The following is an 18,029-nucleotide window of genomic DNA, read 5'->3' as shown; positions in this document are numbered from 1 at the left end:
CGTTCGCTGGCAGGCTGCACACGATCGGACACGGCAGTTGTCAGTTGTCATTTGTCATGGCAGCTGCCAGATCGGATCGGGCAATAATCCAGCACAAGGCAGCCAGCCAGTAGACTATACCGAGGTGCAGCCCAAACAGTTATATCTGGTGGCGCTTCACCGCCATGTTGCTCCATAGGTCGGGCTCCGATTGAGTTCAACACATTTCTATACGTCTAACACAATTCGTCGGGACGCTGACGAGGCAGTCTGGGTATTCCCGGAAACTAGAGGACCTGGGATATACGTTCCTTGCTACTGTGGTACTCCCTCCAGCGATCAGACCGAGACAGGCCAAACCAGGACAGTTGGACAGGCACCACTCTAGGATGGATGAACCCAGACCCTGAACTAATTAGGGTTCGCAAACAAGCTCCAGGATCTCTGTTTCTCAGAAAACTGCTTTCTTCGGCTCGGTCGGAAACACCATGGGGCATGACTTTAGTGTTGATATCAGACCTCGTGGCCGCGTGACGCTTGACCTGTAAAGGAGGGTGAGTTCGCAGACGGATGACCTGGAATGTAATAGGCACAAGTCACAGACGAATACGCTAGCTACCCTTAGGCAACCCCAGGGCCGAGACATAGCTTGTCTCTTTGAGGCTGGCTGGCTGGACTGGACATGTGCATCCAATGTGCTGCGTGAGACCTGAGCCCAGATTCCAACAACAGTAGACTGCATGTGCTTATATGTTGATATATACAGGCTGGATACGGAATGAAAGCACTGCTATGTTATAATTCCCAGTCGAGCTGGCCGGAGCTGGTGGAAGCTCGGTCCAGAATGACGTCTCTCCTGCTTATCTAATCTTCCAGCTTTGGCTCTCGCACACTCGACGGCAGCAAGGGGCCAGCCAGCCGACATGGGTCCAGAAGCACGGGCCACCATAACCGCAAGCGATGGACGACGCGTTGGCCAGGACTGCCTGCGGCAACGGCTGTGGCAGCTCTTCGCCCTCTGCTTGCGCCGCATCGTGACAACCGACATCTTCATATCCATCAAACAGCACAACAAGCCACCACTGCAGCTCGACCCCCGACCCCCTGAACCAACCACAGACGAACCAATCCCCCCGCCGACCGAGGACGACGGCAAGTCTCCTCCGAACACCACCTTCCCCTCGACGTCAGCCTTCCCCCGGGTCAGAGCTCCCCCCAGAGCCGCCTCCATCACCATGGCGCTCGACAACTACTACCACAACAAGATCGAGGCCATGAAGCTTGAGATCCTCAAGGGCCAGGCCGTGCTGCGTCGTCTCGAGGCTCAGAGGAATGACTACAACTCGAGAGTGCGCCTCCTCCGGGAAGAGCTGGGCCTGCTGCAGCAACCGGGTTCCTACGTCGGAGAGGTCGTCAAGGTGATGAGCACGAAGAAGGTGTTGGTCAAGGTTCATCCCGAGGGCAAATACGGTATGTGTTTTTTTTCCTCTTCGCCTAGTCTGGTCCTACCGTGGCGTAAAGTGATCGCAAAGGGACCCCGCCACATGCGACAATGACAATCCCGGGCTCATCAACGTGCTGACACCCATCTGCAGTCGTGGATGTATCAGATTCCGTCGACATCACCAAGCTCACCGTCGGCAAACGGGTTACGCTCCTGTCCGACTCATACAAACTCGAAAAGATCCTGCCCTCGTCCGTGGACCCCCTCGTCTCCCTCATGATGGTCGAGAAGGTACCCGACTCGACCTACGACATGATAGGCGGCCTGGACCAGCAGATCAAGGAAATCAAGGAGGTCATCGAGCTGGGCCTCAAGCACCCGGAGCTCTTCGAGTCCCTGGGCATCGCACAGCCAAAGGGCGTCCTGCTCTACGGCCCACCGGGAACGGGCAAGACCCTGCTGGCGAGGGCGGTCGCCCACCACACCGACTGCAAGTTCATCCGCGTGTCCGGGTCGGAGCTGGTGCAAAAGTACATCGGCGAGGGCTCCCGCATGGTGCGCGAGCTCTTCGTCATGGCGCGCGAGCACGCCCCCTCCATCATCTTCATGGACGAGATCGACAGCATCGGCAGCTCCCGCGTCGAGGGGTCCAGCGGCGGCGACTCCGAGGTCCAGCGCACCATGCTCGAGCTCCTCAACCAGCTCGACGGCTTCGAGCCCACCAAGAACATAAAGGTCATCATGGCCACCAACCGCCTCGACATCCTCGACCCGGCCCTGCTGCGCCCCGGCCGCATCGACAGGAAGATCGAGTTCCCCCCGCCCAGCGTCGAGGCCCGCGCCGACATCCTGCGCATCCACTCCCGCAAGATGAACCTCACCCGCGGCCTGAACCTCACCAAGATCGCCGAGAAGATGAACGGCTGCTCCGGCGCCGAGCTCAAGGGCGTCTGCACCGAGGCCGGCATGTACGCCCTCCGCGAGAGGAGGGTCCACGTCACCCAGGAGGACTTTGAGCTGGCCACCGCCAAGATCCTGAACAAGCACGACGGCAGCAAGGAGGTCAGCTTGCAGCGCCTGTTCAAGTGATCTTTGTGCGGTTGGATGTGGGGGGCATGTGGGATGTTGGTGGGGATGGGTGGTGCTGGTTGGGAAGACGAGGCGGGAGCGGTGCCTCATGCACAAAAAAGGCAGAGGGGAACGGCTTGGGCACCCTGTCCGACTTGTACAACACTATGGGTAGAGGTGTTAATTGATGAAATCACGAATAGACTCGCGTTGAGTTCAGTTCCTTCCCTGGGAAGCTGCCCGCAGAATTGTGGTTCGGCACATGTTCAGCGGCATGTTGCTCCATCCATCATCCAAGTCGAGTCTTTCATGGGACATTTCATGGAGACCGCGGGTCTATGAGGACGGAACTTGCAGCATATCATTATGCCCAGCTACTCGCTAGGATAAGTTGGACACTGCACAGTATGGCTCAGTCGACCGGGACTAGCAAAATGTGCCACGCTTGTGTTCGACGTAGTGTTTTGGTTTTCCAGAGTCCAACTGCAGAAACGGCCTGAAAAGCACCGTTTGGATAGGTACGCAGACAGGCGGCCTCATACACTGCATGAAAATGATGTCCCTACATTTCAAGCCATCGACGCCCGAGTAGTCGCCGTCGCAGACCGTTCTCTTGCTGCGAGCGCCCAACATTGACTCAGAAAGATATGATGGGTTTGTACATAGGAGCGTTGTTGGCATTGCGTTATTGGCATTGCGTTTCTTTAAACACTGGGTCTCTGAGCGTTTACCACTACGAGAAGGGAAGGTTCCTCATGATTTACTGTGCTCCTAGTTTGACCTTTAATCCATCGGCGGCAACCTTGCCTAGATTCTGGAGTGTGCCAGACCCCATAATTTCCAGGACACTGATATCCAGCCCAAATGCCTGCTTCCACCACCGGCGCAACTCAATTGCCATCAGACTGTCCATTCCGATCTGCGTGAGCGACATTGTTATACACATGTCCTCCTCTGGCTTCATCATGAAACGGAAGATGCGGTATCCGATCTCGTGGGCGAGCAGGTCGATGCTTGTCTGGTCCTCAAGATTACTCGGGTCGTCGGCGACCCGAGTGAAGAATTCCTTGAGCGCGTTGTTACTGCTGGCCGAAGAACCACCCTCCGCCTCTGCTTTAGGCACGTTATGGTACGTGCCCATCCTCCGATCGCGGCGCCATGAGACCTGACAGGCCGGATCTTCAAGATGGACCTCAGACCTCAAACCCATGATGATGTTACCTTCAGACTTCCACGATGCCGTCCTGCTGTCGTCGGTCTTACTCCCCGGGCCAGGCGGGTATGAGTTGAGGATTGCGAGCTGCATGTAATCCAGCATCTCGCTCTCGGGCAGGAAGTATAGGCCCTCGGACTTGAGCTTACGGCGGACGGCGGTGTTCTCGGAGACGAAGCCGACGTCGTCGATGGGGCAGACTGCGATCGCCGACGCGGGGAGGCCCATCTTGTGTCGATACTGGCAAAAGGACTCGAGGAACGTGTTGGCGGCCGCGTAGTTGCTCTGCCCCGCCCGGTCACCCAGTGTCACTAACGAGCTGGTCATCACGAAGAAGTCAAGGGGTGGCTGGTCGAGGAACGCATTGTGCAGATTCCAGGCACCGTTGACTTTGGGTCCTACCGCGGAGGTCCACTCCTCATACGAGAGGTCAAGCATAGGTCCATCCTGCGTGAAGGGAAGGCACTCAGTTAGTCGTTACTTGGAGAAGAGGGAGTAAAGATATATTGGGGAGAGGAAGAAAAGAGGGAGGGAAAAAGGGGGAGGGAAAAAGAGGCAGGGGAAAAAATGAGGGAGGGAGGGTAGGAGGGAGGGTAGGAGGAAGGAGGTTAGGATAGAGGAGGGAGGTTAGGATGGAGGAGGGAGGTGAGGATAGGGGAGGGACTAGGGGGTTAGGAAGGAGAGAAGGGGGGAAAAAAAGAGGGAGGGGAAAAGAGGGAGGGAAAAGGAGGGAGGGAAAAGGAGGAAAGGAAAAAGAAAAAGAAAAGAAAAACAGAAAGAAGAACAGACATACCCTGAGAACCATAGCTAGATGAAAGATTCCCTTGATCGGTCTCGGCGCCGCCCGAATACACTCGACGATAGCATTTTCGTCATCGACCTTGCCCGCAACAAAAGTGACAGAACAGTTCATGCTCCTGAGCTCACTGAAGAAGGACTGGTCATGTTCCCCTTTTCCTGCACTTCTTGAAAGGAAGACGAGGTGACGAGCACCGTGTTCCGCTGCCCAGCCCGCGATGGAGCGGCCTAGGCCCCCCAAGCCTCCAGTAAGAAGGTAAGAAGCGTCGCTGTCCAATGTGAAGTCCTTGGGTTGCAAAACAGTGGAAACACAGGATAAATTGCCAGGGAAGCGGACCACCGCCTTGCCAATATGATCCCCTTTCTGAAGATGACGAAAGCACTGCTCAATTTCGCTAGCCTCAAACAAAGACATGGACTGAATCGGCTTGACATGGCCATCTGAATACATTTTCATCCATTGTTGCATGAGTCTAAGGCATTTCGTCTAGTCAGTAAGTCCATTTCTTAGAGATATTTATCTGAAAAGTGTATGGGGGGGGGGGGTTGTTATGCCTGGAACCTGCGGGGGCAAATACTTACGTTCTCGCAAATGCTGGGCGCTGCGCTAGAACGTGTCCAAGATCGACACAGCAATAAGAGCGATTGGCGAGGAATGGTTCCATATCTAGCCTCCCGAAGCCCACGAGGTCGCGTTTTCCCAGCTCGACAAGCTTGCCAAACTCTGCAACACATTTCCACGAGGCGTGCAGGAGTTCGCCAGAGAGTGAGTTCAGAACAAGGTCAACGCCTCTACCGTTGGTGGCCCTAATTATACCCGGGAGGAAGGACTGGTCTCTCGAGTTGAAGATGTGATCGTCTGGAATGCCCATCTTGTCGACCAGATACTGACGTTTTAGGTCACTTCCCACAGTGCAGTAGGTTTCGGCCCCTATCATTTTAGCAATCTCGATTGAGGCATGGCCGACTCCACCGCAGGACGAATGGACGAGCAGTGTCTGTCGAAAAGTCCGAGAGTGTTTCAGTCAGCTTTCTTCGTCCCAATCTTGCATATTTTTACAGCTTGGCAGGATTGCGACGCATGTTCTTGTACGTACTTGGTTTCTTTTCAGCTGGCCAACTTCAATAAGTGCATGAACGGCCGTCGTATAGCAGGCCGGCATGGTTGCACCTTCTTCGAAGCTGAGTTCGTCCGGAAGCTTGAGGACCAGTGTGTCCAAGAGAACCACATGAGTTGAGAAGCAACCTTCCACGGCAACACCGCAGATTCGATCTCCGATAGCAATTTCACTGACCTGCGAGCCGACACGAGATACGACACCTGTGATTTCGAGTCCGATCGGTGCGTCCTTGTCGCCGGTGCCAAATTTGAGGACTCCCATGGCAACCATGATATCCTTGTCGGATTGTCAGGCAATATCCCAGTATCAACATGCTCTTTTTCGAGGGAAGAATGCTGTGACATATAACTCACCTTGAAATTCAAGCCCACGGCGCGGCCCTCAACTTCGACCTCGCGCGCACCTAGCTGCTCGATACGATTTGTGGTGACCCAATGCAGCGATTCGAGAAGACCAGGCTTGTCGATAGCCAGTTTTTGCTTGACTCCAGCGGCCTGCGCTACCTGAAGGCTGTTGTCGCCGACCTCGCGCTCGAGGTTGAAGGGCTGGTAGCGACCAATCTTAATGACGCCATCTTGAACAGCGTACTCGCTGTCGGGTGCGATGTTTCCTGTATCCTCACAAGTCCTAACCTTTTCAAACACCTTGATAACGAGTTCAGCAAAGCATTTCTCGCGCTCGTTGATCTCCAGCGTATTCAGTGAGATGCCCAGCTCTGCGCGCGTGACGCGAAACAAACCCACTGTTTGTGCTGATCGGGGGTCCTCACAGTCGACTTGTGTCGGGGGCATGAGCCAGAGCACTGTCTGATCCGTGAGGTTTCTTGTCATGTTCTGGAACCGGGTGAAATCAATTTCGTTGATGTTGTCGAACACTCGTGCCTCCATCTCGAGGGTGCTGATGATGTCGTGCCGTGTAGCAAACAAGCTCACTTCGTCCAAGTTGGCAACATTGACTTTGTACCCGGCCATTGTGAGACCATCCAAGAGGCGCTTGCTAACACCCTCTTCGGGCTTGGAGCAAAGGAGGGTAAGGAACATACTTTCCGCTGCCGCGTTGATGTTGGTGGCGGGCTGGCTGACGATGGCAGCACAATATTGATAAGGCTGGTCAGCATCGTAGACGGCCGTGCCGACACCTGTAAAGCCGGCGCTCCTCAGCTCCTCATCCCAGCGGTCTACCATGACATATGGCTCCCACTTGCGGTTATCTGCCTCGCCGAGCCACCAACCGGAGAAATTTCCAAACACATATCCAGGGGCGCGTGCGACGGCACACACCTCGGAAAGCACAAGGTGTCCGTCAGGCCGGAGCAGCGGCTTGAGGTTCTTCAGAGTCTCATTAAGACTGGGCGTGGCGTGGACAACATTTGGCGCCAGTATCAGGTCGTAAGATCCGGCCTCAAAGCCCTGAGTCTGAGCGCTCCGTGAGATGTCCAACACCTTATATTCCATGTTGGGGGCGTACGCAAAGCGCTCGCGGGCCTGGGTAAAGAAGCCAGCCGAGATGTCGGTGAATGTATATAGTGAATAAGCTGGGTTTCCGTCGCGACTAGCCAAGGACCGGAGTATGGGCTCTGTCGTGCCACCGGTTCCGGCGCCGACTTCGAGGATACGCAGCCTGGGTTTGGTGATGGCGAGCATGTGCACGAAGTCGCCGCAGCCGAATGATACAGCATTATATATCTCGGTAAGAACGTTGTCGCGCATCAAGAGATCCAACGTGTCCGTCGAGCCGGTGAATAGACTCTCTGTGTTGTCCCGGATTCGCATGATTCCTTCCGCGACCCGCACTATGTAAACACCCGTCGACTTCAGCGATTCATAACGCTGGTTGATCTGGGCTCCGCGCTGTTCACGGGAAAGACTGAGATAGCTGGCAGCGTTTTCAACGATGGGATATGAGCCCGATGCCGCAATGTCCTTTTGGCGTGACAGCCATTCGCGGAACTTGGTAAAGTGAGGTTGCTCGGAGCTGAGGCCTTGAAGGCGTTCGTAAGAGTCGAGGATACACAATAAGGCGAGCTCTTCGATGATTCGCTTGACCTCGTTCGTGGCGGTTGGAGCGGTGAACAGCGGAGGAACATCCATGAAATCGAAGTCGGGATACCACTCGAGCCGGGCAGCTGCATGACGGTCTTCGTTGGCAGTGACCGACCTTATATCTTCCAAGGGAGTCATCTGAGCACCGCGCAGGCGAAGGACATTGAGGCCATCCGATGAGAGGCACTCCAGTCCGACGTCCTTATCATCGTCAAGAGACCACGCGCGAGCGTTCATTTCCACGGTACTGTGAGAGATATCAAGTTCCTCGATCAGAGTTGGGACACAGAGCTGCGTGAGGTGTCGGCTAACGCCCTGAGCCTTGGCAGCGAGCACAACTTGCAGGCAACTATCAATTGTGGCCGGGTGGAACGGAAATGGTGCATTTTGACGAGCCGACGAGTTGGTGATGGTGGCTGCGGCTAGCTTCTCTGTGGTTGACGATGACAGAGAAGTTATGCCTTGGAACTCTGGTCCATATACGAGCCCAACACGCGCCATGATCTCGTACCACTTTGAAGCGGATGTCCTTCGGTCAGAGGCGACATCAATGGACCTTGGCCCGTCGGCATGCACGGTCAATCTCTGTTCCATTGGACGCACCAGCCCCTCGCAGTTCTTGATCCAGTTGGACCCTGACCACGACGAGATGACAAAGTCATATGCATCCGAGTCGGCAGAATCGGTCAGCCGCCGCCGCCGGAGACTGGTGACAGCTTCGACCGGCTTAGACTCGGCCAAAAGGAGGGCAGTGTGGACCACCACGTGCCGCACACTATAACCCGTCTCAATGCCTGACAATTGACGGATCGCTTCGCCAGCCATAGCAACGTATCCCGCCAGAGGAAACACGATGTCATCGCGTACCTTGTGATCAGCTAGCCATGGCTCGTCCTCGAGGTCGAGCACCACTCGCCACGATGGATCAAAGGCAGTACTTTCAGGAATTCTCTGGCCTAAAAGCGCATGATGTCCATACGGTCGAAATCGCCAATGCTTTGAGACTCTGGGCTCAGCCCAGTGGGACTGGCTGTGGTCCCACGCATAGGCTGGCAGGTCATGTACAACTTCTCCCCTGGGGATGATAGCCTTGAAGTCGACAGCAGCACCCTGTTGGAAGAGCTGACCGAGTGCAGAAAGAAGACTCTTGCTGCAGTTCCTTGAGCGAATCATGGCCGGGATGTAATTACATGGTAAACGAGCCTCGCCGAGGATCTGCCGCAGGGGACCGGCAAGGGTTGAGTGGGGGCCGATTTCGACAAAGAGATTATGTGGCTGGTCCTTCAGGATATTTAAAACGGCTGGGTGAAAACGCACAGGATTCTCCAGATTCTCTCCCCAGTATTTTGGACACAGCAGAGCTGCACGGTTGATTACCAGGTTGTGTACGCTCGAGTACATAGGAATCGTGGGTTCGTTCCGGCAGAGACCCTTGGTCCCCAGCTCATGTTCAACCAGAGCTACGTATGATTCGACGAAAGAGTGCATGTGGTGCGAGTGGTATGCCGTGTTGACCTTGAGACGTCTTGCCAGGACATCTGGCTTCTCAGCCTTGATGGTCTCGATGATCCTCTGCACCGCTTCTTGATCTCCTGAGATGGTACTGCTGTCGGGGCTGTTCTCGCACGCCACAATTACGTCACCTTCGAGGAAAGGGACGACAGAGTCACGGCCCATGCCGACAACAGCCATGCCACCAGCACGGGTGTCTTCTTTCGTCACGTATCCACGATAGTAAGCTATGATCATAGCCTCAGCCATGGAAAGTGCTCCAGTCGCGTACGCGGCGGCAATTTCTCCGCTTGAGTGTCCAACGACGGCAGTTGGGATAATTCCTGCCCGGCGGAGCGTTTCGATGAGGGCAATCTGAATAGCCGTGCATAATGGTTGTGCAAACTCAGCCCTCTCAAGTCTGCTGCTCGTAGCTGGTTCCAGGAGCTCATCTGTTTTGTCCATGTAAGCAAATAGATGTTGATCTAGGATTCAAGAGAAAGAGATTGGATATTCACACCCGCAGAAATGGAGGGTACACCCAAGCCCCAAGGAGTAAACTCCTATAGGACAGACAACCTCCTACAGGACAACCTCCCCTAGGACAACCTCCTAGGACAACCTCCCCTAGGACAACCTCCTAGGACAACCTCCTACAGAACAACCTCCTAGGACAACCTCCTATGGAATAACCTCCTACAGAACAACCTCCTACAGGACAACCTCCTAGGACAACCTCCTATGGAATAACCTCCTGTAGGATAAGCCCATAAGATAATTAGGTCGTTGCTAGCCTGAGTACCTTGATCTCTAAGCTGCCTACTTAAGTACCTAGGTACTATGGGTGTACCCTCCGTTTTGGCGGGTGCGAATATCCGGTGTCATAAGAAAAATGTGGTAGGAAATAAATTGGCTCACTTTCAACACTCCAATTTGGCGGGTACGTGAGACTTCGCAGGATGCAATCCATATTTTGAATGTCCTTGCGGAACGCTGGGTCGTCTTGAATCAAGTCCTTGGCCATTCCAGCCCACTGAGCACCTTGACCACTGAATACCATGGTGATGGGAGCGGGATTGGCCAGCGACTTGACCAATGCTGGCGGCTGGATGACAGTGTTGGATGTACAATCTTCATTGGCACTGGTGACGATGAATGTTCTGTACGGGAGGTGTTCACGACGCTGCGACAAGGTGTAAGCAATATCCGCCTCATTCTTTTCAAGGTTTTCCGCCAGATAATTTTCAAGATTCATGACGTGTTTCTTCAATGAATCTTGGCTATTCGCGGACAGGACCATGAGCAGAGGCCGGAGTGCTGTAACTCGTTTCAAACCATTCTTGACCAGCAAGCCGGGCCTTACTTCCTGCAAGGAGTCGATAATCACCTAGACGTCAGAAATACAAGTCATCAGTCCATTTTCGTGTGCTGCAGTCATAAGTAAACGAGATATGAGAGTGTGTGAAGCGCTTACATGGGCGTTTGTTCCTCCTATGCCGAAAGAATTGACACTCACGCGCTCAGCGCGATCCAGCGGCCATGGCGTTGCCTGAATAGGGACTTTCAACCTCTTCTCGGAGAAAGGAACTAGTATTATCTGCTGGGTTAACCGCTACAAGCATAACTTCCTCGCACTGAGCTGCCTCAACTAGAGCTGAAAAGTGCCGCAGGTTGTGAAGCGTGACTTATGGGTGCTTACTCTTAGGGTTCGGATGGACAAACTTGATCTGAGGCACAATTGTCTTATGCTCCAACATGAGGACGGCCTTGATCAGACTATTGAGACCTGAAGCACCCTCCGCGTGCCCAATGTTGGGCTTGAGCTACATTGGGACAATGAAATAGTCAGTGGCACAATTGGTCCATGCGAAATGCGCCAAACTGTATTGTCGTGGATCTTACAGAACCGATGTACACGCCCGTCTCACCAAAGACGTTTCCTACAGCTGTGGTCTCTGTGTGTCTCGATGATAAGCAAATGAAATTATCATTTTGAAGTTCAGCACTCTGGCTCACTTGAAAGAGTAACATACCAATAGGATCACCAGTGGCAGTTCCGGTTCCGTGACACTGGAGCAGAAATTTAGAAGACATTCACACGTACTCAGATGTTCCAAACAAGAGTGGCGGATCACCTCACCTCAACGAAGGCTGTCCTTGCAGGATCAAGTTGGGCTCTCTCATACACCTTGCGCATCAGCGAAGTTTGTGCTTCACAGCTAGGAGCTGTGAGAGAGGCGCTTTTGCCATCGCTATTGGTCCAGGTGCCGCGTATCACGGCGCGAATCGGATTGCCGTCTCGAATCGCATCGTCCAATAGCTTGATATAGACGGCGTTGATGGCGTCGGCCCTTGCAAAGCCATTAGCAGAAGCATCAAATGTGTTGCACGAGCCATCGGGCGACAGTACACCCTGTTGGGTCATGGCCGCAGTCGTGTGCGGCCCCATGATCAGGCTGGTGCCCCCCACAATCGCCGCCGAACAGTCTCCATTCAGGAGAGCCTGGCACGCGTGATGGAGTGCGACAAGCGAGGCAGAGCAGCCGGTCTTGATGACCATGCTTGGGCCCTGGAGGTCGAACTCGTACGACACACGGTTCGCGATCATCAGATCACCGCTGCCCATGAAGGTTCCCGAGAATTGGTTCTCCTTGGACTGCGAGTGAAGCCAGTCCTCACCAAAAGTTCCTACGTAGAAGCCAATGTCTTTTCCGCGGTACTCTGCATCGCCTGCGCTCTCGAGGCATTCGCGGGTCACCTCAAGAATTTGACGTTGCTGTGGGTCTGTCCTTTCCAGGTCTGACTTCGTCATGGAGAAGAAGGACGCGTCAAGACAGGAAAGGTCATCGGTCAGGAAGTACCCATGCTGAGTTTCGATGGCTCCCTTCTTCCCAAGGCCACTGCTGAATGCCTTTGCATTGTACCTGTCCTCTGGAATGGTCACTCGCATATCCTTTCCGTTGTAGAGCACCTCCCATAAGGCCTTGTCATCGTGGATTCCGCCGGGGAGGCGCATCGCCATGCCGCAGATAGCAATTGGCCGGGGCCTTGTGAGGAGTCCAGTGGAGTACTCGGACATTTTGATGTGGTTCGAATTGCTGCTTGTAGTACCATTCTCAGTGGCGTCTGTCTGAGCGGAAATTTTACCATTGGTAAAAGTTTGGTCGCGGATGGTGCCCATCTTCATGTGCAACAGTGAACTAGTTACTTGTAAATTGAATCGAGTCGAGAACCTCCTGATGTGGTTGTAATGCCGAGCAAATTCCCGGTTTGCCTCTACACATCGTCCTCAAAGCAGGTATAAACGTTGCCAGTCCGCGCCTCTCCTGCGGGTCCTTATATGTTACACGTTGGATCCTAAAGATACGGACTGACCAACCACATGTGCAGTCACCATCTATCTAGGTATTTTTTGATGTGTGCAACCATTCCTTCACGTACTACCCCTCCTGCCCTTGTCCCATGCTCAAGTCCTACTCGGTTTAGCTTTCTTTCGTATTGTACGTAGAACCGCATTCTAATTAATACCTCTGTCCTTCCAGCCTCACAGCCGTATACATCAGTTAGGGGGAAGATCTGCAGCCTGTGGCCAATGATAGCCATTAACACGGCTTTTATAGTCAGCGCAGGTGGGACTACTGATGACGTGAGATTTTAGAAGAGGGAAGAGATCCTAAGAAGGATATCAGGATTACCGATGAGGGTTGTGTCGAAAACATATTTTCAGCTAAAGAAAATGCTCGTATGGCTCATTGGCAGGCTCCATCGCCGATACTTGAGAACATCGACGTGTCAAACCAGGTTCGGCCCAGCCTGGCTCCAGCCTATTGCCGTGGACAATGAAGCGTACAGTACTACAACATAACCATTCCAGGACTATCTCGGCCATCTCAGGACGCCTCTGACATGAAGATCTCACAGAATCTTGGAAGAGGATATTACAAACAACCGCACGGGCATGGGACTCACAAACTGGCGGAACGCACCGAGATGACACTGTCATGCCAGTGGCTTTTTCTGGCCTGGTGAGTGCTGTATTCAGTGGTCAGGTGACTGAATATCACGGCGAGCGCTCGAGGAACTTCTTATAGATGTTTGGGAGAATGTTGACATTCTGCGAATGACAGGTGCCTGCTGGTTATACGGTACTTCACGCCAAAGACGTTGAAGAGGCATGCTGGCTGGGCCGCAGGACCTCGGGATTCAAACTTGTCCACGGTAATCTGTCATAGACTATTCTTATCAGGAGCTACTGCATGAGATTCAATTAACTACCAGACAGATCTTTCAAGTCCTTAAATCAATAGTATTCACTTGGACTGGGCAAAAATTCAATCATGGCATATAACCATATGTGAGGGTTGCAATTACCTAGGTAGGGGCGGAAGTTCGTAGGCTTGTCTTAACATCAATTTCAGCTCTATCCGAGTCTGTGTTTTCGTGGCTCTCAAGCAGCACTGGTATGAACTTCGAAACAGATCGTTCTAACACCCAAGGCCTTCCCTATAAACTTGAACCACGCAAATAAAGAACTCCACCAATCGCCAAACACCTAAATTATCTCTGCCTTATTGATGGCATGTATTCCCAAGTCACATGTCATTAACAAAGCCCCCAGTGAGGCGCAACAGTGTCGATGTTGGACGTGGAGATAGCGTTGTCAGGATCATATATGCCTCCCATGTCTTCAGGCAGGTTGCGAAAGCCAATGTTAAAGTCGAAAGAATTGTCGTCTCCCATATCCCAGACAAAACCTGGTTCGGGTGCCGTGTTCGAGAAACCAGGATGCTCGACTGCTTCGTGCTGAACCTGCAGCTGCACCAATGGATCTTGTTCATCTCCGGGCTCTGGAGGTTCATCGTCCTTGTTGTCCTCTTCATACTCGGAGTACTCTGGCTCGGAGTAGTCTCCATCGGAGTATTCCTCGTACCCGTACTCACGCCAATCTCTCTGCGGTTGTGACAGATCTGTGCGCGTGGGATCTGAGCCCGAAGCGGTCTCTGCATGCTCACGAATCAGCTCTGCGACCGCAAGATGCCCTTCCCATTCTGCGGCTCGAATAGCTCAATCGTAACCATTCAGCCCTGGGCGGCCACTCAGCGCGTTGTTGTCCAGGAGAAATTTGACCGTATCTAAACGGCCTTTTTCTGCAGCCATATCCAGGGCAATGTGATATGGAGGCCGCAAAAACCCGGGACTCTTGCACGGTGGCATGTTGACGTCGGCTGAGGGTTCGGAGGAAAGAAGCAGCATTACTATTTCCAGCCGACCGCGTTCGGCAGCCAGTTGCATCGCCGTTCTACCACCCCTACGGGCAGGAGCAGCGTTGACATTGGCGCCATGTGTAAGGAGATGGTTGATGATGTTGATTTGTTGTCCGTGCTCTGCCGGTGATCGCGGGTCATAATCGCAAATGGCTTGTAGTGCTGTCCTCCCACATTGGCCTCTAGCGTGTGCATTGACATCAGCGCCATGAGAAAGCAGCAAATTGATGATGTTGATTTGCTGTACCTGCTGTGCCGGTGACCGCGGGCCGTAATCGCAAATGGCTTGTAGTGCTGTCCTCCCATAATGGCCCCTAGCGAGTGCATTGACGTCAGCGCCTTTCTGAAGAAGCAATACCACCAACTCCTCGCTGCACCTTTCTGCTGCCGCTTGCAAAGCGTTCCTCACTTTATGTCGGCCATTCTTATGATAGTAAGCATCAATATCGACTCCACGATAGAGCATCTCATTTACCAGTTCGGTCCCACCCCCCATGAGGATCCACGTGGCGAGCGGAGCGCCTGGTCGGAGGCGGGCACCTTTTCTGAAAAGAAGCTCAAATATTTCAATGCGTTCGTGGTGAGCCTTGTCTGATTCTCCCCATACAAAGCCACATGCCTCCCAAAGCCTGGCTGAGGGAACGTCAGGATCTCTGAGATCGCAGCCCAAGGAGATGATGCGTCCGACCACTCCTTTCACCACGCCTTCCTGTTTATATCGACTGCGCCTGATTATGCTCTCCATTAAATCAGGAAGACCCGGCTTGATTGCAGACAGCCTGAGATGTGCCCCTCGCTCGACCAAGAAAGAGATCATGTTGCTGAGATCTTCAAAGGATCCCTCCCAACGCTCGATGATCTGGCATAGCAGACTGGAAGGCTGAAGATAACCGTCCACCGCCACACATGCAGGCTCCCTGATTGGATTGAAATCGGTGTTTAAATCGACTCCGGCGTCAACGAGTGCCTTGACAGCTTCGAAATTGTTGTGGGTCGCTGCTGCCATAACTGCACCTAGCCCTTGTTGCCGGATGTCGGCGACGTTTTGAATGAGCAACGCGAGGATATCGGTATTTTCTAGTCGAGCAGCTAGCTCCAGACTTTTATCGTCCACAACAGCGCTGTTGTCCAGGAGGTATCGTATCACCTCAATATCAATGTCGATCTCTTCCCTGCCATGTATGTAATAAGTTAGAGCATTTGGAATACGACTCAATGCCTTGTTCATACTGACACCCAAATCCACCAAGGCGTAGAAGGTGTTAAGGTGTACTGGCGTGCTTGGAAGTTTACCCCAGGGGCCGATTCCCCTAATCTGCTCGATTATCAGGCGCTCGAAAAATTCGTAGAGATATTCCCATCTGACTTGTTGGGCCAGCCTGTGGCAGTATTCGTTCAGCGCATCGCTGCCCAGGTCTACTGATGTTCGAATTCCTGCTCTTGTCGGCATTGAGTCCTCTGATGGACTCCAATTCGGTGTAAACTTATGAAAAGCTGACGGACAGAAGCAGAACAAGCAATCCAGTGCGGACCATGTCAGCTCAAGCTCCACATCCTGCACAAATTCAAGACTGATCACCTCGTATGGACTGTTGATATCGGCGCCAGCATCGAGGAATAATCTGATTCCTTGATCAAACAACATCTCGTCGAGGTCATTCATCCTTGAAAGGAAGAAGGTAAAGCTCGTGGTTGAAATATGAGATTCGAGTCGAAAGTTACTGCATGTGTTGATATCACAATGTTTCAACAATAGCTGGGTGCAGTGAATCTTGCGCCGTTTCAATGCTTCGATGATTGCAGTTGTACGAAAATCTTTCAACCTCAGAAGCCCGTCTGGACGGCAGCCGATTTCCAGCAACATCTGTACGACTTCGTCTAGGTCCATGCAGACAGCATGACATAAAAGTTCGTGGCCCTGTGTAGAGGTGGCGAGCCAACCGTTGCCAATTCCGATCTGCACCAAGGACTTGAAAGCAAAAGGCTGCTTTAATGTACCAGATATACTGAGTAAGGCCTCGAATGCGGCCCTAACACTTGGTAGGCGGCTCTGGAGTAAGGATCGAATGTGTCTGGCGGGCATCTCCTTCAAGGTTGAGTCCAGGTTTTCAAAGAAGCCCGTGTGGCCTGAGTTTTTCAAGCGCCCTGGAGACGAAATATTGTTAGACAATAAATATATTGCCATGGATAGGGTGATATACGGTCTGTGCTGAGCAGTGAATGTTGCGAGGGCGGACGAGGACCGTGTTATCGTCAAGGATGAGAACAGATCCGAGAGTTGGAACACTGATTCGTTTGATCTTGGAATTTCTGAGCAACTGCAAAGTTGAAGGGATGACATGGCGTTTGGTGTCAGTGTCAAAGCTGTGACTGGTCCACCCCGGGGCCAAAACGACCCTTGCGAGGGTGCGTTCAGGTCTGCCATCTCTAAAAATCCGTCAATGGGTGAGCTCATCGAGGCACAGATTAGCCGACTTACCAGCTAGCCTGTTGGAAAGGTTCCATATCGGTAGTCCTGGAAGGAACACTAGCATTTGTGCCCTTAAGCAGTCCGCTAGACAGCTACCATTCGCCTGAAGGGGATGGTGGGGAGAGGGCTCCAATGGGTGAAACTGTTGTATGAACAATCCTCCTCCATTTGAGTAGGTGTGATCTTCTCGGGCGAGTGCGCATTCGAATGATAGGACTTGGATTTGTGCGTGTACAGCTGTATTGATTTCATCTCGTGGTTGCAAGGTGTCAAAAGACATGCGTGGACTCGAGGAACAAGGCACACTGGGTGGAGTTCGGACAGTTATGTCCGGTGGGAGAGGGCTAGGTGGATCTTTTTCAACATGATGTGAGCATTACTGATCGCAAGATGATAGAATTAGTTGAGCATACCGAGTTGCGGTCCAACAATAGCCCCGGAGTGCTTCATATTCCTCCAGGCTTGAGCCCATGAGTACGTTCTGTCGCCATAGATCACCTCGGTTGGTCTCTTTGTCCTCTTCAGTCTCTTGTCACCTTGCTTGCGTGAAGGATCTTCAAGCCTGTAATGGGCACAGTGTCGATATACCTTGCCCCACACTTGATTCTTCACGGTTTTTCGAATTCGACGATTTCCAAGCTTCTCATGCCAGGTCTTGTTGCTACCTGGAAACTTTAGTACGCGGTACTCTACTTAAGTAAATGGTTTAATTAGGACCAAGGTGTCCCTAGCCACCATCATATTGATATGATCTAATTGATGAGACTTACGCCAATTTCGGGAAGCCATGCTTTCTTTCCATGATGTCCTTCACCTCTTCGAGATGTTTCGTTTGGTACAAAGACCGAATTTCAGACTCATGGCGTTGCCAGATATTGTCCGTAGTGTTTCCAATGGACTTTTCAGAGAGAGACATGTCCATTATGTGTCAAGGGGGTGAGGGCGAATTCAAGGCTGGCATGAAATACCACAACGAGAGTGGAGAGTTTCAAGGCTGGTTGAAAATTAGTTGCGTACCAGCAGAAGCGTGGGGACCACAGAATTTATACTTTCGAGAAGGCTGGGTACTTAGGTATGTAGTCTAACATATCCAAGTACTGACGTACCTGGACAATACCTAGGTATGCTTGATGCATCTG

General features: G+C 52.7%; 3 protein-coding genes across 3 annotated transcripts; 1 reads left to right on the top strand and 2 right to left on the bottom strand.

Moving 5' to 3' along the window:
* Positions 1–882: 882 nt before the first annotated feature.
* Positions 883–3,241, top strand: KVR01_007369 (proteasome regulatory particle base subunit RPT6). Its single transcript, XM_044795018.1, has 2 exons — positions 883–1,449; positions 1,575–3,241. The coding sequence occupies exons 1-2, from the start codon at positions 903–905 to the stop codon at positions 2,510–2,512; spliced, it is 1,485 nt and encodes a 494-aa protein (XP_044643622.1). The 5' UTR covers positions 883–902; the 3' UTR covers positions 2,513–3,241.
* Positions 3,218–12,671, bottom strand: KVR01_007419 (uncharacterized protein). Its single transcript, XM_044788155.1, has 12 exons — positions 11,748–12,671; positions 11,297–11,717; positions 11,059–11,226; positions 10,856–10,979; positions 10,631–10,743; positions 10,075–10,543; positions 9,481–9,608; positions 5,977–9,417; positions 5,600–5,899; positions 5,085–5,500; positions 4,498–4,975; positions 3,218–4,151 (listed from the first exon to the last, which is right to left on the bottom strand). Exons 1-12 carry the CDS (start codon positions 12,341–12,343, stop codon positions 3,252–3,254), a joined length of 7,554 nt encoding a protein of 2,517 aa, XP_044643672.1. The 5' UTR covers positions 12,344–12,671; the 3' UTR covers positions 3,218–3,251.
* Positions 12,672–13,758: 1,087 nt separating this feature from the next.
* On the bottom strand, positions 13,759–17,871 carry KVR01_007289 (uncharacterized protein; the record flags this gene model as incomplete). Its single annotated transcript, XM_044785738.1, has 5 exons — positions 17,661–17,871; positions 17,304–17,551; positions 16,900–17,244; positions 14,232–16,847; positions 13,759–14,204 (listed from the first exon to the last, which is right to left on the bottom strand). Exons 1-5 carry the CDS (start codon positions 17,810–17,812, stop codon positions 13,759–13,761), a joined length of 3,807 nt encoding a protein of 1,268 aa, XP_044643542.1. The 5' UTR covers positions 17,813–17,871.
* Positions 17,872–18,029: the final 158 nt, after the last annotated feature.

Source organism: Diaporthe batatas (assembly GCF_019321695.1).
Source record: "Diaporthe batatas strain CRI 302-4 chromosome Unknown Contig00008, whole genome shotgun sequence".
Taxonomy (NCBI): Eukaryota; Fungi; Ascomycota; class Sordariomycetes; order Diaporthales; family Diaporthaceae; genus Diaporthe; species Diaporthe batatas.
The sequence above is the reverse complement of the archived record's forward strand: the minus strand, read 5'-3'. Positions and strand labels throughout refer to the sequence as shown.